General features: G+C 55.8%; 1 protein-coding gene across 1 annotated transcript in view; it reads left to right on the top strand.

The window, feature by feature from the left end:
- TNRC18 (trinucleotide repeat containing 18) overlaps positions 1-17518 on the top strand; it is a 54848-nt gene that overhangs the window by 6119 nt on the left and 31211 nt on the right. Inside the window, 5 exon segments of the mRNA XM_040079540.1 lie at positions 10647-10772; positions 11189-12994; positions 16044-16146; positions 16545-16750; positions 16952-17098. Coding sequence (XP_039935474.1) covers positions 10647-10772; positions 11189-12994; positions 16044-16146; positions 16545-16750; positions 16952-17098 — 2388 coding nt within the window.

Genomic DNA, 17518 nt, shown 5'->3' with positions numbered 1-17518 from the left:
GGCTGGGGGACGCGCGGCGGGAGCCCCCGATCCGGCAGCGCCGCGGCAGTGACAGTTGGGCTCGCTCCCCACGCCGCCAGGATCAGCTGTTGGGTGCACAATATGCTCCCGTTTTCCTCTCCAGCTGTTGCTGCTGACGGTTATGGGAAGTGAAAGGTAGTTGGGAGTTTGGCAGCGCTAAATCAGGGAAGTGATGGGCAGAAAGGAGGGGCCGAGGGGGGGCTCAGTGTGTCTGAGGCTGGGTTTTGTTTAAATCCAGCCAGACTGAAATAGTGGCAAAGGGATTGGAGTGACCTTGGGAATAAATTTTTATTGCCGACGTAGCAGTGGCCAAAGAGCCATTTTGAGGGAGCTGGATGCAGGCAGGCAAGCCAAACATGGTGGGCTTGGAACAGGGGAAGGAGCGATATTCAGGAGGGAATATGTCTTTTTAGAGGAATAACAGAAATTTTAAGGCACTCAAGCCTGTCTCTTTGGAGCTGTATCCCCGGCAACTTCTGTAAAGATCCAGCCTCCATCCATCTTACCCTGACGCATCCCTGCCAGCAAAGAGCCCTTTTTACCTTCACTAGTTGGATGTATTGCCCCTAATTCCCTTCATGCCCCCATCCGTTCTCAGCAGAATTCCCTGTGTCTTGAATATGCTTTTGAACACATTTGATTTAATTGCTTTTAATTAAAAAAAAATTAAAAATAATAACGGCAGTGGCCATCGTGCTGGGGAAGAAGGGTTTTGGAGGGATTGGGCTGTGTGCTGCTCGCAGGCATTGCCGGTCGCTGTGTGTGGATGGAGCAGCTCCCGTGTTATCACCACGCAGTGTGTGTCATCCTGGTGTTTGTCCTGGTCTGCTGGGTGTGGGGACATCCCACGTGCCATGTCACACACAAGCCAAGCGGATAATGCTCCAGCGAGTAGAGATCCGGGCGGGTGAGTAAAGAAGGGTGCAGGCACCTCGCCGGGTGCCGGAAGCCCCGGCTCTGCTGGGATGGGCAGGGCACACTGCCGGGCTCCTGGAGTGTGCAGCATGCCGGGGTTTCCCTTTGCAATCCCGGCAACTGCGGCGGGGCTTTCTCCCTAATGAGATTAGTGACACAAAGCAGCAATTCTTCCGCTACTTTTAATGGATGTTCGGGGTTTGTGTGGGATCAGAAATTCTTACTTTCATCAGATGAGCCCTCTCTGTGACTATTTTGTGGACTGATCTTCCTTTCCTCAGCATCAGGGCCGACAGTCATATTGGCACAAATGTTTCAGACTTTCTCCTTCTGCCTTCCTCTGCTGCGTGTTCTCCTGAGCCCTGGACATGGTGGATTTTATCTTCTGTCCTGCTCTGAATCTCGTCATTGCCCCAAGCTGCTTCCATCTTGTGGAGGACACGAAAGCTTGGTCGTCTTCCTTGGACACATTAAGCGCAGCTGGGAGGAGGGAGAAATGCAGAAGTCACTCTTGAACCATTCTTGCAGGTACTCCTTGGTCTCCCTAGCTGAGATGTGCAACCACATACATGTGTGTGCATGTACATATATAGGGCACCTGTGTAGTGCCTCACCTGATGGCACGCTGGCCGTCCCTGCCGTCATCGTCATCGGGGCCAGCTTGGCAATTTGTCAAGAGCCCAAGGGCTGTGCTTCAATTTGCATATGGATTTGCATAATTCATCAGGAATTAAACCGCACTGCCATAATATTTGCCCGTGCGTTTATCTCCCATTATCAGCAGTGGGGAGGTGTGGGGTCCTGGGCGTTTGCTGGCTGCAGATACACCTTTGCTTCACGGTTCAGTGCTTTTTTTGGTGCAGAGGAGGTGGCGTGGGCTGATGTTCAGGAGGGTGTGGGAAGGGCAGGAACCTCTGGAAGGAAAAAAGGCTGAAAGTGGGGTCAAGAGGAGAGGCTTGGCAGAAGCTGAGCTTTTGAGCCTGGTTTCCTAAGGAAAAGAATCTTAGGTGATTATGATCCGTGTGTGGATCCCTTTCTTCCACCCCCAAATCCCTGCTACCTGTTGCTGAATTTTTCCCAGAGTGGTTTAGGTCCCTGCAGATGCTGTTTAAGCCAGTTCTGAGCTGTGGGAGAGGGATGCATTCACTCCTTTGGCACACAGAGCAGCACATGCAGGACCATCCAGCTTCAGCTTGCACTTACTGTGTCCTGGCTGTGCTGTATCCGAGGGGATTCACGGAGCCAGAGCCGATGGATTCGTTTGGGTCATTGGCAGTGTCCTTGCTGCAGCCCTGGAGTGTTTCTCGGAGCTGATCCCCTCTTGCTGCTGGCCCCCTGTGTTGGGCTCAGTGACTGCTGAGCACGCAGGCAGTGGTGATGGGCTGTCCAGGTCTGATTGTGGGGCTGTGCCTCAGTTTCACCTTGCAGTGCAACCCCCTTTGCAAAGCACCCCGAGAGGTGCTGAGCCACAGCAGCCGCCTTGCAGACAAGAGGGTTTAAAATAAGCAGCGACAGAGGCTGCGTCTCCCGGGTTTTGAGTCATCCCGGCTCGTGCTGACTGCGCCTGGCAGGAGCCTGGGAGGCAAAACAAACCCACATCCAGCTGCCACCTCCCCGCCAGATGTTAGTGGTGGGGTGGCTGGTTGGGTTTCGGTGGTGGACCAGCCAGCAGAGCAGATGGAGCTGCTGAGGGGAGATGCCACCTCTCTGGTGGCTGTGGTGAAATCCTGATGGAACTGGTGGCTTGGGGCAGTCCCCAGCTGTTGAACCATTGGGAGGAAGGGGTGAGATGAGCAGCCCTGGTGTGGCACTGTGCAGGCCTGGGTTTGCAGGATGGCGTGTGCTGAGGCTCCTTCCTACGCTCCTGGCCTTGGCCATGGTGGGACCTTTCTGGCTGTGAGCCGTCACTGTGTTGGACAGGAGGACAGGCAGGGAGGAACCCAGGGGTGATCCTGCAGTGAGCCCCCACTCACCACCCCACACAGAGATACGGCAGCCAGGGCAGTGGGTATCCATGGCCAGTGATGGGAAGCAGAGGAGAGGAGCAGGCAGGTGGCATTTACCTTTCCATGGGCACCTGGTGCGTGTCCAGGGCTGGTGCTGCCCATCACACAGCGGTGTTTAATTTCTCAATGGGAGGGCAGGGAGATGATGCTGCACAGTCCCATTTAACCTGCTGGTGACCTGATCTTAAGTCATTGTGGCTGAAAATAGACCGTGTTCCCTCCAGGGCACGGCTAATGGTGCTGGGAAAGCTGGGATCTCTCTTTGAAGGCTGATTTAATTGCTGCTGGCAGGCACTCAGTGCAGGTGATGTGGGGACCAGCACCGGTGCAGTCCCACAATAACCTCCCCCACCGAGCTCCTGGAGCTCTCCCTGCTCCGGCAGCGAAGGGTAAACGAGCTTTTTTCTAATGAAGGCACGGGACAGTGCGTGGGTGGTGCTGGGTTAAATATGCCGGCAGGGCTCAGGGAGGAGGGGGCTCACTTGTTTGTGTTGTCTTCTGCGCTGGGTTTGGTGATTTAAAAAAATAATTTTAAAAAAATGGGGTGGGTTTAATTTCTGTGCTTAGGAAGGAGGAGGAGCAGCTGCACTGAAAGTGTGCATCCAGTGCCAGGAGCAGAGTCAGCCTTAGGACCCCTGTGCTAGATGCCACTGGTTGAAGAATCTTCAACATGATGAAGGATGAAGCAGGGCAAAGGCATTTTCATGCTGTCCTAGAAAATCAGGAGAGGAAGGCGAGACTGCAATCTAGCAGCCAGGTTCTGCATTCCTGAGGATTCTGCTAATCAGCTTGAGAGTTTAAATTACTATTTTTTTCAATTTCCATACGGCATTTTGGTAAATGTGCAGCTGAAGACCCCACCGTGTTGCTCCTCGCTGTTTAAGGAGAGCTGTATGGTTGTGTAGTGAGAGTGGTGGACCCCTGTTGGGATGTCAGGTTTAATTATGCCAGTGGAAAAGGAGAGACATCCGACGTGGTGGAGGATTTCAGGCTGGGGGCATGTGGGAGAAGCTTCTCCTGTAGCAGTTGGCAGTGACCCAGGAGCGTTGACACTGGTTTGAGTGTCAGGATTAGCGTGGGACCAGATTGGTGCTTCCCAGATCCCGAGTTTCGGGCTGAGTGGACTGGCTGTGCATCATGTCAAGAATCCCACTGGGATGGTTTCCATCTTGGCCCCTCCAGTGTGAGGAAAAAGCCACCTTGACTTTGCCAGAGTGGTTCTTGTCCCCACCTGGGTGGCTTCTTGCTGTCCCCACGGAGATGCTGTTGATGGGGAGCTGGTGGGTGACCATGGGGGGCATCTTCAGAGTGTCCTGTTGGTGTCCTTTTCCTGAGGCATTGGCATGCCTTGGATTGCCTTTGTTTTGTTGCATTGTGGAAACAGTCTCCAGGACACTGGGGCAGAACTAGGCATGAACGCCAGTCCGTTGAGCCCATCCATTTGGAGTCCCTTGAGCCACTTCCCATTTCCTCCTCCCCTGCCCTCTCCAGGCTGTTGGGTGAGGAGGTGAGCGGCAGGGCTCAGCCTGATGATATTTATTTCCATGGAAGCAGGGACACCCCCTATGCCCTGTGCTCACACCCTGCCCGTCAGTGTCCTGTGGCTGTGGGGGGCTGGTCATTCACCAGGAGGGTGACATGGCAGGAAAATCATGGCATGGCATCGGCACGGGGGGAATGGCTGCGGGAGGGCTGGTCGGAAAGCTGGCGCGAGCGTGCAGCGTTCCCGTGCTGACGCAGCTGCAAGCGATAGTAAATATTGAGCAAGAGCCACTTAAAAATAAAGCAGCCTGGACACAGAGTCCCACGTGGAATAAAATAAAATTAAAAGAAACAATAGAGAGCTGTGCTGAGCTGGAGGGAGAATTCGCCTTGGCTTTTAAGGTAGTGATTTTTGCAGCTGAAGGAAGGCGGCGCGGCGCTGTTCAAGCCAGCAAAGTCTGGGAGCGCGGACCCCCCGCCGGAGGATGCTGTCTCTGAGCTCGCCAGGGCCCTTAGAAGATTAAATGGGGAGTTAAATTACCCTGGCTGTTCTGGATCCCGGGGATGGGATCGAAGGCTTTCAGGGGATGCAGAGAATTGAGGCTGTAAATTAGGGCTTTGAAGCTACTGCCAGTCCCGTGGCATGGGGTGTAAATATGGCTTTTGGGGCGGTTTTTGGCGTGGAGAGTGGTGGGCTGTGACAGCAGCTTGGGGCTGCTGGGGACAGGGATAGGGACCAGCCACCGCTGGAGTCCAGGCACATCTGATCCCAGGACTTTGGTTTCAGCCCGGCATGTTCAGGGAATTGTATCGCTGGTGTCTCGTGCATGGCACAGAGTCAAAGCGGCTCCGGTGCCTCGGGTGTCACTGGAGCTGCCCCGGCAGGCAGGGGAGGAGGTGGCAAAGATTTACACTGTCAGCACTCGGGCTCGCAGCTGTTTGCAGCCATAAATGTGTGCATGAGGAATAGCTGCGGCTGTGCCTCGCTGAGCCGCGCGGGGCAGAGATGGGGAGGTGTGTGCTGGAGAGGGACCCTGAAAGCCTTCCCCGGGGATCTGCTGCTTCTGCAGGGAGAGGATAAGGGATGCACCGATGGTGGTGAGCACAGGCAGATGGTGTGGTGTCCGTCCTGCTGGTGGTGGGAAGATACTCGCTGTGCTTGGACCTTCCCTGCTTTCCTCACCTCCCTCCCTGCCCGGGAGGACGTAAGCGTTTATCCAGCTGTTTGTGGTGTGGACTGTTGTCCCAGTTGGCTGCGTGTGAGGCGCTGCGAGCCGGACTGGGGAAGAGGTGATTGTGCTCCCGGCCAAGGGCGGCTGCAGCTCCTGCACTGTGCTGCGCCCAGCAGCCAGATGAGAACTGGCTGCAGCTGGGCTGCAAATCTCCCTTGAGTGCCCGGAGTTCAAAACATCCCAAGGAAATAAAACCAAATTCTTGCCCCTTTGTTTCTCAGCCCTGCTGGGCTCAGATTGGAGGGTCCGAGGGGTCAGGCTTTATAGTTCTGGCCCTTCTGTGGTCACAGCCCCTTGCAGAGCACTGCGTGGTGCCAGCCTGAGTCCTGGCAGTGTGTCCAGGGAGGATGGGGTGAGATGCCGGCGGTTGGAAATATTTCATAAGTGGCAGAAACGTGTAACAGGCAGATGTGGCTGATGGGGGAGAATTACTTCACTTCTCCTGGGGTGTTGGAGGCCACTGGTCTTCCGGTGCAAGGGCTGTGGCTTCTCAGACAAGGATGGCTCGTGCCCAGCGCTCAGTTTCAGGGTGTGCTTTGCAGCCAGCAGTGCGTGTGGCCACCTGTTGTCCCACGCCAGCCACCAGGGCTGTCCAGCTGTGCTGGGCTTGATTAATGAGTGGTCTTTTCCAACTGGAAAGCTGTCCCAAGGCATGAGGAGAGGCTTTGTGGGTGTTGCTTCTCTCTGGTGTGCTGGTGCTCTTGGTTAGTTTGGAAACATGGAACCAGACTGGGAGAGTGAATTCCCCATTGAGTGGTGTCTCCGTGTTGCTCCCACTTGCTGCCCTTGACTCTTCACTGGTGTCCAAGTGAGCTGTGCCCTCTGTAGCATGTTGGCAGCAATTGTGGAGGGCAGCATGGGGATACTGAAGGTGCCAGCCGGTCACCTACAGCCAAGGAGGGGTGGAGCCGCTTTCCCAGTGCTGGCACACACCCGTGTCACCTCAGGTGTGTAGCTTGGCTCATTGGTCAGAGCTGTGTCCGCGGGGGAGATACGTTCAGTTCAGCATGTTGCCTCCAGCTTGCCCTCCTCCTGCCTGCTCTTTCACAACCCAGGGTTGACTGACTTGTCCAGCTGAGACTGAATTTTAGGCTTGAGGTGTGAGGAGCCAAGTTGGAGAAAGCCCCGTGGGTTTGAAACTCCGGGTGACCAGTGGCAGCCCCATCTGATGCAGGTGTGGCCTCCCATCCTCTTTCCCCAGCTCTGCCTGGCGGTGCTTTCTGTCGGCTCCCTCCTCATAGGGACCTTTGGCAACCCCAAGCAGGCTGAGCACGTGGGGTCTGTTTCCCTCCCGCTTCCCCCAGCGTGACCTCCGGCCTCCAGACGTTTGGTGTGTGGTTTGTGCGGTCGCTGGTATCTCATCTCCTCATCGGTCACATCCCCTCTCGGTGGTGAGTCACCCCAGGCCGTACCTCTTCCCCCAAACCCGTGCCGTTTTGGAGAGCTGAGCAAAAATGAAGAAGATGTTTTCAAGTGGGCTGACACATCTGCACCCGCCAAGTTCCTCTAATAACAGCCTTTAGTGATTTATGTCTCAATTGTGCAAAACAGGTATGTTTTATAATCTTGGAGTTGGGAAGGAGGAGGACAGGTGTGCTCATCCACTGCAGCAACTGGAGCATCACAGGGGTTGCATTTTGGCTGCTGGCTGTAGTGATAAAGTGGTTTGAGTGACGATCTCTGTGCCCTGAACCCTTTTGCCCTCGGAGGTGGGCTGCTTTGGCTCATGTGTGTCCCTGCTGGCATGAGATAAGTGTTGGTGCTGCCTTTCCCAGGCGGTCAGAGGCCGAGCTAATGGGCACACGCATGTGTTTGGCATGGTGTAACTTGGCAGGGAAAGGGGGGCGCAGCCAGTCTGGGCTTGGCAGTGTTGCCAACTCGCACCTCCCTGCCTGTGCTGTGGTGCCAGACCGCCTCTGGGCAAGCACTCGGCTGGAGGAGCGTGGCTCAGCCTGCCGAGACCTGTCGGCGTGTCCCTGGGCAAAGCGGATCTTGTGCTGGTTCAGCAAACACTCTGGCCCCAGGCAGATGGAGATGGTTGTGGTTTCCCCTTTTCCCCTCCCTTTCTCCTGGCAGAAGCCCATGGTTGGGGTGAGCTGTGCGTTGCTCACTGCGGTAGAATTTCTCCCCTTGGCATCGCTTTCTGGCACGGAGATCCAAGGAGGCAGCAACTCACCCGCGGCCGCCTCCTGTGAGTGCAGCTCCTCAGCGCATGGAGGAGCAGCTTCACCTCCAGGTCCTGCCCAGGGCACTGGGGCAGCAGGTTTTGGGCTGTGTGTGAATGTTACAGCAGCTGCCCGTCAGCGTGGCTGCTGGAGGGCTGTACGGAGCAAGGGGTGTTCTGGCAGTGCCTCGAGGTTGGATTTGCATTTCATCCTCAGGAAAGCTGTGGTTCGGATTCCTCCTCCCTACTCCGGCTCTGGTTCCTGGCAAGGGAGCAAGCCAGGTAAATACAGCCCGTGCAGCTTCTTCAGGCACTTTGCAAGGGAAAACCGTGTCGCTGGGAGACCCGAGGCTGGAGTTCAAGTGGTTCTCTGGTTTTGCTGCTGGTCAGCTGCATGATGCACCAAGTCGTTGTACCTGCCTGTGCCTCAGTTTCTCCACCTGCAGAGCTTTGGATTGTGCTTTGAACTCCCGTGCTGGGCTTATGCTTCTCCAAGGAGCAGCACTGCTGTTATGGGCTTCTGGAATTTACTGGGGAGAGAGCTGCCTGGTGTGAGGTGGCTTTGGGGTTTGGCTTGCGGCATCAGCTAAGTTCTGCTGGTGTTTCCCAGCTGGCGTGGTGACACTGCCCTGCAAGGTTCCCAGCCTGTCCATCTGAACCTGTCTCCAGCTTGGACACTTTGCATTCCCCCCCCTGCTGCTGCAGCCCTGAGCTGAGGCTGGGTCACTGTAGCAGGATGTCATGATGCTGACTGTGAAGGAGGCCGCAGAACATTTGGGAGTGGGACTGAGCCTGTGTTATGCCTGGGCAGGATATGATGCTGAAAGCAGGGAGAAGCCCTCATAGGACCAGGGTTGTAACCGGTAGCAAAATGCCTCTTTGGGTATCAGTAACTTAAGCTGTGTGCAGGTGTCCCTATGCCTGATGGCAGTGGTGGATTGTGTCCCTTACCTGGAGCTCTGCAGGTGGCTTCATGTCCTTGCACCACGTGCAAGTGGGGACATGCCATGGGCATCTGTGCATGGTGGTGTCTGCAGCACGGGATGTGTCTCTCCATGATCCCTGTCGGTGTTTCCACCTGCTGGAGCAGCTGCAGCTGGGATCGACGTCTGGCTGGGAGAAGGGGCTCACGTGGGGACGTCTGTGGCTGGAGCCTCAGTCCTCGTGTGGCATGGGGTGCTCCAGGGGCTTTGCCACACTGCAGCCATGTGCTCTGCCAGATGGGACTCGAGTTCCCTTGGAAATGTGTCAGTCCTGCTCCAGATGCTGGCTTGTTGCCAGCCCAGTCCTGCCGGAGCGGTGACAGTGACACGACCGAGGCATATACTGCATGGAGTGGCACTGCTCACAGCTAAGCTAAGCCAGGTTCTACCCAGCTCTCTCCAACTCTGGAGTAAGAAAAGGTGTTCGGAAACGCTTGTGGATGTTTTGGGTTTACCAAGGAGAGGCGTGGATGTGTGTGTGTGTGCTTAGCGCCGTTGCAGCACTGTGCTCGGGGTTAAACAGCAAATTTTACCTGCTGGGAACGGGCACTGCGTTGAGCTGCCCGGGCACAGCAGCTCCCCTGGTCCCGCTGCTGCAGGGTTGGCGTGTGCGGGTGATGCCGCTGGGATCTGTCGGGCGATGGACGCGGGCCAGGAGCTGTGCGGAGCGCCGCGTCGGTGAGGCACATATGCCGGGATGCAAACATGTACGCGAGAGAGATCCTGGCTGTCTAAATAATGTGAAATATTGACTAGCTCTCACAGATGGTGCTCCACGTGCAGCTTCAGGGACTGAACTTCTCCTTCTCCCCTTGGGTTTTGGTGTGATGTTGTTTTGAGCCGGTTGGATGCTGGACTCCTGACAGACTTGTTGCCTGGTTACTTTCAGTGGGACTGTTGAATTTGGGGGAAGTTGGTTGCTAATGCGGGCTGAGGGGAAGGGAGGAGGGTTGCAGACGGCTTGACTGGCTCTTTCAGATTCTTCTGATGGCTTTGACTCAGTTTTGAAATTATGGCATGGGCTGGGAGGCTGGTTCTGGTGGAGGGCTGGGTTTGTAGTGTTGTGTGGGTGTCGTTTGGTGGCAGTGTTGGAGAGGAATTGCTGCCTGTAGCTAACAGTGTGTGTTATTACCACTATTATGGTGATTGTATTCACTGAGGAAATGCTGGTGAGGACGATTTGCATGAGGGTGTTTCTGGGGACCCAGTGTCCAGGACATCCAGACCACTGGCAGCAGGGTCATGAGGATATGCTGCTTTCATATCAGCTTGTGGATGGTTGCCACACTTTCTCCTCTGTTTTGTCTTCCTCTGGGATGAGATGCTGGGTTTGGATATGTGAAACAGTGCTTTCTGTGAGCGACTTTGGAGGATGCTCTCCTGTTTTCCCTGTACCCAGTGCTGGGCACCTGCAGCAAGAATGAGCTGTGTTGGCAAAGCTGTGCTGGCAAGGTCTTATCGTGGCTCTGGAAGCGCTTTGGAGAGTGCCCTCACCCACAGGCTGCTGTACTTGTGATAAAACATGTTATCAGCCAGGTGGTTTGATCACTGAGCCCTCAGGTGTCAGGCACTGCTCAGGAAGCAGCATGCTCCATTTGCTGGAGTTGGAGTCCCTCAGAGGTACCTGGGTGGAGGGTCAGTTCCTGAAGTGGTCCCTGAGCAGCGGTCCCTGCCCTGGGCTGTGTGTGCTGTGTGTCACCGCCTGCGTCCCCGCCGCCGTCGCCGCTCCTGGCGTGTGAGGGACCGACAGCCACAACAGTCTGTGCTCCTGCGGGCTTGTTCCAAGGCAGCGTGCTGCTCGGGATAAAACATGCTTCCCTCTTCTGTTTCCTGTTTCCTGCAGGCTTTTCCCATCTGCCTAACGGTCTCTACCCATCGTACATTCCCCTGAGCCACCTCGAACCTCCCAGTGCCGGCAGTCCGCTCCTGGCCCAGCTGGGACAGCACAGCCTCTTTGAGTCGCAGAAAGGTGAGTCTGGGACACTGCGTGCCCTTCCCATCAGTCACCCCTGGCTTCTTACCCTGTTCTTTGGGCTTCTTTGGCTGCTGGAGCTGCTCCATGCTGGAGTGTTGGGGGTGAAGAGTAGGAACAGCCATGGGTGATCAGGCAGGGATGTTTCCTGGGCTGAGCAGTACCCAGGTTTTGGATGTAGCTGTCCCGTAGGAAAGCTGGCCAGGTCCCTTCTTGAAGCCCCGCTGTGCATCAGAGACAGGGCTGTCTTGCATCCCACACAGAGGAACCTGCTTAATCTCCTTGCCCTGGGCATTTTTGTTTAAGACATCTTTGAAATCCATTCTTTTCTGGTTTGCCACCCCTTGCCTGTCTCTGTGTAGGACTGAAGGGGTTGGAAGCCTGTGATAATTTTGGTTGCTTTTACTCTGCAGATGGATTCTACCTGTCCAGCCATGCAGGCCAGTCCGCTTTGCACCCGCAGCCTCCCCTCTCAAGGACCGTGGGCAGCCACACGTCGAGCACTTTGCTCCGGGAAAAGGACCTTGGGCAGCTGCACAAGAGCTCGAAAGAAGGCCTGAAAGAGCCCGGTGGGAAGGAGCGGGCGTGCCGGAGCGATCTGTCCCTGCCCTTTGCCAAGAAGGAGAGCAAGACGAAGGAGGAGCCCCGACCCCGCAGCGTGGTCGACCTCACGCAGGACACCAAACCCGACAGTGACCGGAAAGTGAGCGTGGTGGAGAAGGCAGTGAAGGTCGGCGAGCGTCTCTCGCCATTCCTGGCTGAGCACATGCCAAATCGGGGCGCAGGCAGTGGGGAGCCCAAGTCCAAGAACCCGCTGCAGAGCTCTTCCCTCAGCAACTGCAACGGCGGCGGGGACCCCATGCTGAAGGTCCTGGGTGCCGAGCAGGACCGCTGTGCCAAGGATCCCGCTCGGCACGATGAGAACATGAGGCCTTCTGCGCACGCCCACGCGGAGCGGCTGAAGCGGGGGGAGCCCCTCCTGCCCTCCGTGGGCGCTTTGCACATCTCCTGTAGCTGTCCATCCCCACACCCCTCGCAGACGGGGAAGATGACGCCGGCCACAACATTCCCTCCGCAGCCCGTCCATTCCAGCATGTACACCATCTTCCCACCGGCCAAGGAGCTGGGGAGGGAGCACAAAGTAATCGCCCCCACCTTCGTGCCTTCGGTCGAAGCCTACGACGAGAGGAGCGGGCCCATCCAAATCGCCTCCCAGGCCCGTGACAACAAGGGGAAGGACAAGGACCTTGGCAAGGTGGGGGTGCTGCAGTCACCCACGGAGCGGTGCCTTGCAGATGCCTCCCGCACACTCTTGTCCCAGGACTTTTCTTGTCACAGTGATGCCAAAAGGATGGAGGTTCTGAGAGAGAAGGGTTCGGTGATCAGGACAAACTCCATGGCACTGAAGAGACAGGTCACTTCAGAGCCCTTCCTCAACCGGCCGGGACTGGGCTCTCCAGAGAGCAGGGAGTTCCTGGCCTCCAAGGATTTGCTGAAGCCGAGCCCAGAGGCAGAGCATCGCCCCTGCGAGCGGGACCGCTTCCAGCGATCCAGCTCCAAAGAAGCAGCAAAGGTCTACGGCACTTTGGACTCTTCCCGGCAGCACCTGGACCACGGTCAGCTGAAACCGCCCGAGCAGAAGTGGAAGCCCTTTGAGATGGGCAACTTTGCCACCACGCAGATGGCGGTGCTGGCCGCGCAGCACAACCACGTCAGCCGGGTGGAGGAGGAAGCCAAGAAGGTCTACCTTGACCCCAGCGGTTTGCCGCGGTCCTCGGTGGTGGGCTCGCGGGGCGCCGCAGATGTCCTGCACCCCGCCTCGCACGGAGAAGGCTCCGCCATGCAGAGCCTCATCAAGTACAGCGGCAGCTTTGCCAAGGAGACGGCGTCCCGGCAGAGCTGCGGCAAGAAGAGCCCCTTTGGGGGTTTGGGCAACGTGAAGTTGGACTCTGCACAGCTGGGAGCCTCCAAGGTGCAGCAGCTGCTGCTGCAGCAGCCTGCAAAGCAGCTAAAGAGGGACCCTGAGAGACCCGAGAGTGCCAAATCCTTCGGCCGTGAGAGCATCGGCTCCCAGGGCGAGGTGGAGGTGAGGCACTTGCCTGTTGGCATTGCTGTGGCTGTGGCCCGGCAGAAGGACAACAGCAGCAGCAGCAGCAGCAGCAAGCTGGGGCCCAGCTTGGCAGACCGGGATCGCTCGCTGTCTCTCAGCAGCATCAAAGGTAGGTTCTCTAGGGCTTCTCTCAGGGCTTCCCTGGGAAGAGCAGCCACCCAGTTCAGGCTGTGTGCCATGAACTGAATTTGGCATCTTCAGCTGCGTTTGCCTCCCTTGCCAGCCGAGGACATGTTGTAATCCACAATGGGAAGCAAGACGCCCTGTGTCAGTCCCCTGTCCCCGCTTCTGTCCCCTCTGGCCGCCTCTGAGGACAATCCTGCTCCATGAGTTTGATCCATTAGCAAAAGGAGTGACAGAGAAACCACTCGAACCACCTTTGTGCTGGTGTCGTAATCTCATGTTTTTGATTTAAGCTGTGGTGCTGGCAGGAGGAGAATGGCACCAGAGAGATTCTGGATCTCTGCTTGCCTTGTATAGCGAGATAACTCCGGGGGCTGCCCGGCACGGGGCTCTGGTGTGCCTAGGAGCGATGCCAAAGCAAGCGGCTGGCGAGCAATGGTCGGCTTTCCATTTTTAGCCCTTGCCTTCCCCATTTTTCTGCTTTTGCCCCCCTCTCCCGAACTTCAGTGGCAAGAAGCAGTTTCCCTCAGGCAGCAGCCCCTCTCCCCATTCCCATCGCCTCCCAGCGCCCTCCCCACAGCCGGGCGGGAGCCGGCCGAGGACCTCGTGGGCAGCACAGGGAGCTGTTTGTTCAGCCGTTCAATCGTCCCAGACGCTCCCAGCTTGCGTTAAATGTAATTTACTGAGCCGAACTAAAAGGCTGCAAACAAGGGTTGAATTCTGGCAGGCCTCTGGGCTCGTTGCTAAGTGATGCAGTTGGCTTTCAGACAGAAAACAAGACTGCTTTTCTCCTCCTCTCGCCCCCCAAATGCTGCCCCCCCTTTTGTGTGCCAGGAGATATTCGTCTAATAACATTAGCTTGCTTGCGCTGAGTGGACGGTGCTTGAATGTTTAGACCTTTTAAGAAGGAGAAAGCAGGCTTTAGTTGGCTAATCTGTAGTATTTGGCAAGTAAAATGCAAGTATTTAGTACCGGGCGTTGGTTGTCAAGGGAACGGACCTAAGCCTTTCCTCCATGCATAACTGATTGAATTTTTCTATGCAGTCCGTGCGTCATGTTCATATATATAGACAGAATGATCATTCACTGTCTGGACAATCATCGTTCTGTCCAGAAAAGGGACTGTCCTGTTGGTGGGATGGAGGCTGGGTGGGATTTAGAGGTCCTTCAGTTTTTGTGTTTGGATTGGGGCGGGGGGGGGGAGGTGGAAAAAAGATGATAAACTCGTCTAGAAATAATGGAGCATAATTAGTGTAGATAGGAGAGGAAGGAGACATGATAAAATAACACATTTCTAATGAAAGGCTGCGGGTGGGGGTCTACTCACCTTATGCCAAGGAAGGAAGGGAGGCTGTGAGCTCTCCAAGGAATTGCTCCATACTGCTAACACCGAAGAGACAGCTGGGCATTGACTGGGGAGAAAAATAGGAAAAGAGGCTCCAAAGGGGGAAAACCTGGGCTAAGGTGTGGAAAGGGAATGCTGGCAGAGAGGCAGTGGAAGATGTTTGGCCTCCGAAGGGATTTGTGAGCCCCTGTGCTGTGGAGGTTGGGGAGTAAAAGTGAGCAACGGAGGCTGTGTGGGGCATCATTCAGTGAGTCAAGGTGGGGCTGGTTGGGGTTGGTTGGGCTGCACGTGTTGTCCTGGCAGGCTGTGAGGGAGATGTGGTGACCCTGGAAAGTCCTTGGGGAGGGAGAGCTGTGTGCCAGGTTTTAAAGCATCTTTGTTTTCTGCCTGGGGCTTGTGGAAGGAGCCTGGGGGAAAGGAGCTGGGAGAGATTTTGTCTTGTTCCTGGATTCCTTCTGACAGTAAAAGCTGAGGGAATTGGAGACTTGACAGCAAAAAAACCCATGGGCTGTCCAGGTTTGTGGAAATACACACTAGAGCTCTCCTTGAAAAGACTGCCTGTCAGCAGAATAGACTTGATGTTCCGAGATGTTTTCCCATGTGCCAAACCATATCCAGACAGGAGAGCTAGGACCCTGGGAAGGGCTCCTGGGGTGCAGTCCTGCAAGGCTGAGTGCTCTCTGGAAGCAGGGCTGGGATTTAGGGGTGCATTGTACCACCAAAGCATAGTGCAGAGAGGGGCAACAGGGAATTGTGTGAAAAATGAGTACGCAAGAAAGAAGCTAGTGAAAAAACCAGGGAAAAACAAGAGTAAATCAGGCAGCTGGAGTGAAGACCTTGGATAAGGGGAATGGAGCCCTCAATACCTGGTCCTGGCAGAGCCAAGCGAGGCTCTGCTGCTCACTCCTGTGAAGGTGCCTCCTAACCTCTCGCAGATGCAGCTGCTACCGTGCCAGGCTGTATTTGCAAGAGCTGTGCTGATTGTGGACAAGTGGTTTCTCTAGCCAAACATCCAGCCCCCCCGTTTGGATTCCTGCCCTCATCTGCCATATGTGTCCCTGCCTCATCAGACCCTTTCTTGTTGCATGTCTCCAGGGGGATGCAGATTCCTGCTCATGGTTGAATTGCGGAGTGGAGCGTGCTGGTTTTGTGAGGGTCTCTATTGTTGGTTCTGCCTGTTGCAGAAGCACAGGGATTCAGAGCATACTCAGTGCTCCCAGACTGATTTACAAGATCAGAAGGTGCTTCAGAAAGTGCAGAGATAAAATCCTTCCCCTCTCTGAGATGTGCTGAGCAGGACTGTGTTGGTTTGATGCAGGTATTTAGCTGCATCTCGGCTCTTGCTGGGATGGGAAATCTGCCACAGTGGTCCCTTTGATCCTGTTGCTCCCAGGCTGGTAGCTGTGCTCTCCTGGGAGACCAAGCAGGTGTGGCAAGCAGTCCCTTGATGTCCTGGAGACATGAACCTCAGAACACATGTACTTGGGTGCTACCAGGAGAATATTGCTTTAGTGAGAATATCTCGATCATGCAGCGAGCCTTTCCCTGGCTTTCAGGATCTGAATCTGGAACATCCTTGTGGACACTGGTGTTTGGGTATACTGGTTCTCATGTACTCCATGCCCAGAGGAGAGGGGACAGCTTTCTCCAGACCATTTCTCCTGTCTGATGGTGTTGGGTTGTCTCTTAGGGCACGGACGCTCTGAAGATGACTGTGGGGACGAGAGGAGCCGCCACCGGGACAGCCACCTCCTGGCAGGGCGCTTGGAGCGGGATCAGGAGAAGCTGCTCAGGTGAGGGTTGGAGGGAGGTGAGATCTTTTGCCATAGTGTCACAAGCTGAGCTCAGGGACAACCAGTCCAGAGAGGAGACAGGATTGCGTCCATTCTGGTGTAGGTGCTGGCACTGAACCTGCTGGTGTAGAGAGGGAAGCTGAGTAAGGTACACGGGGCTGTGGGCAAGTCCTAAGTCCTCAGCAGAGCAATCCTGATAGACAGCTGCAAATCCATGCCTGCTCCAAAGGGCTGGAGAGATGGAATGTTTTATTCTGGATGTGACACCTCCATCACAGCTGTCCTTGAGTGACTGATCCTGGTTTGCAAACACTGGTTCTGCAGGCTGGTCCATGCTCCTGGACTCCTCCATCACTTGGACCCTCTCTCACTCTCTCTTTTGCCTCCTCCATCCCCAGAGAAAGCAAGGAGCTGGCAGATTTTGCCCGAATACACCCCTCCAGCTGCGCCACTAACGGTTTGAACTCCAACCTCATGGTGACGGGAGGCCCAGCCCTGGCGGGCTCCGGGCGCTGGTCTGCAGACCCGGCTTCGCACCTGGCAGCCCACCCCTGGCTCCCCAGGACAGGGAGCCCCTCCATGTGGCTGGCTGGCCATCCCTATGGTGAGTGTCCTGGGAGGGAGCAGTGTCCTGAGGGTGTTCACACCAATGAAATCCAGGGAAGAGTGTTGCTACAGCCCAGTGAGGCTGTTTGATGAGCTCAGGGAAGAGGGAAGGGGATATTTTGGAGCAGTAGACGACTTCTGGTGTGGGTGAGAGCTGTCTGCATCCCCTGAGTTGTAACTTTGCTGTTTTTTCTTCCAGGACTTGGTCACCCTTCCCTGCACCAGGGCATGACTCCAGGCTTCCCCCCTGCCATGGGGGGAGCTCTCCCTTCCGCCTACCAGTTTGCCAGAGACCCACAGTCAGGGCAGCTTGTTGTGATCCCCAGCGAGCACTTGCCACACTTTGGTAAGGATGTGAGCTTGTCCCTGAGGACCGTTCTTTGACAGCTGTGGGGAAAACAGACTTTGGAGAGAGCAAGAGAGGATCATACCTACCTGTGGGGACCAGCAGCCACAGCTGTAGGGTGGGTGTGAGCAGGCCTCTTCTTAGGTGTGTTTTGGAGATAGAAACATGTAGTCTTCAGCAGTGGCTCTTCATCCCCTGCAGGACCCTGCAGAGTTTGAGTCCTATTCATAGGCTCTGGCATCGACAGTCAAACCAGGGGCTGGAGAGTAAAGCAAGTCCAGTGCCCTAGAGCGCAGGGTTGGTGGGATTTAGGGCAGCAGAAGGGAACACAGCACACTTTCCCCTCTGGTTTCTGGTTGTATTTCTGCACAGCCCAGTGTTTGGTATCCCCTACACTCTGAGGCTGTAGAGATTATTTCC

The sequence above is a fragment of the Hirundo rustica genome, chromosome 15 (genome assembly GCF_015227805.2).
Source record: "Hirundo rustica isolate bHirRus1 chromosome 15, bHirRus1.pri.v3, whole genome shotgun sequence".
NCBI lineage: Eukaryota > Metazoa > Chordata > Aves > Passeriformes > Hirundinidae > Hirundo > Hirundo rustica.
Note: the sequence above shows the minus strand (reverse complement) of the source record. Positions and strands in the feature narration are given on the sequence as shown.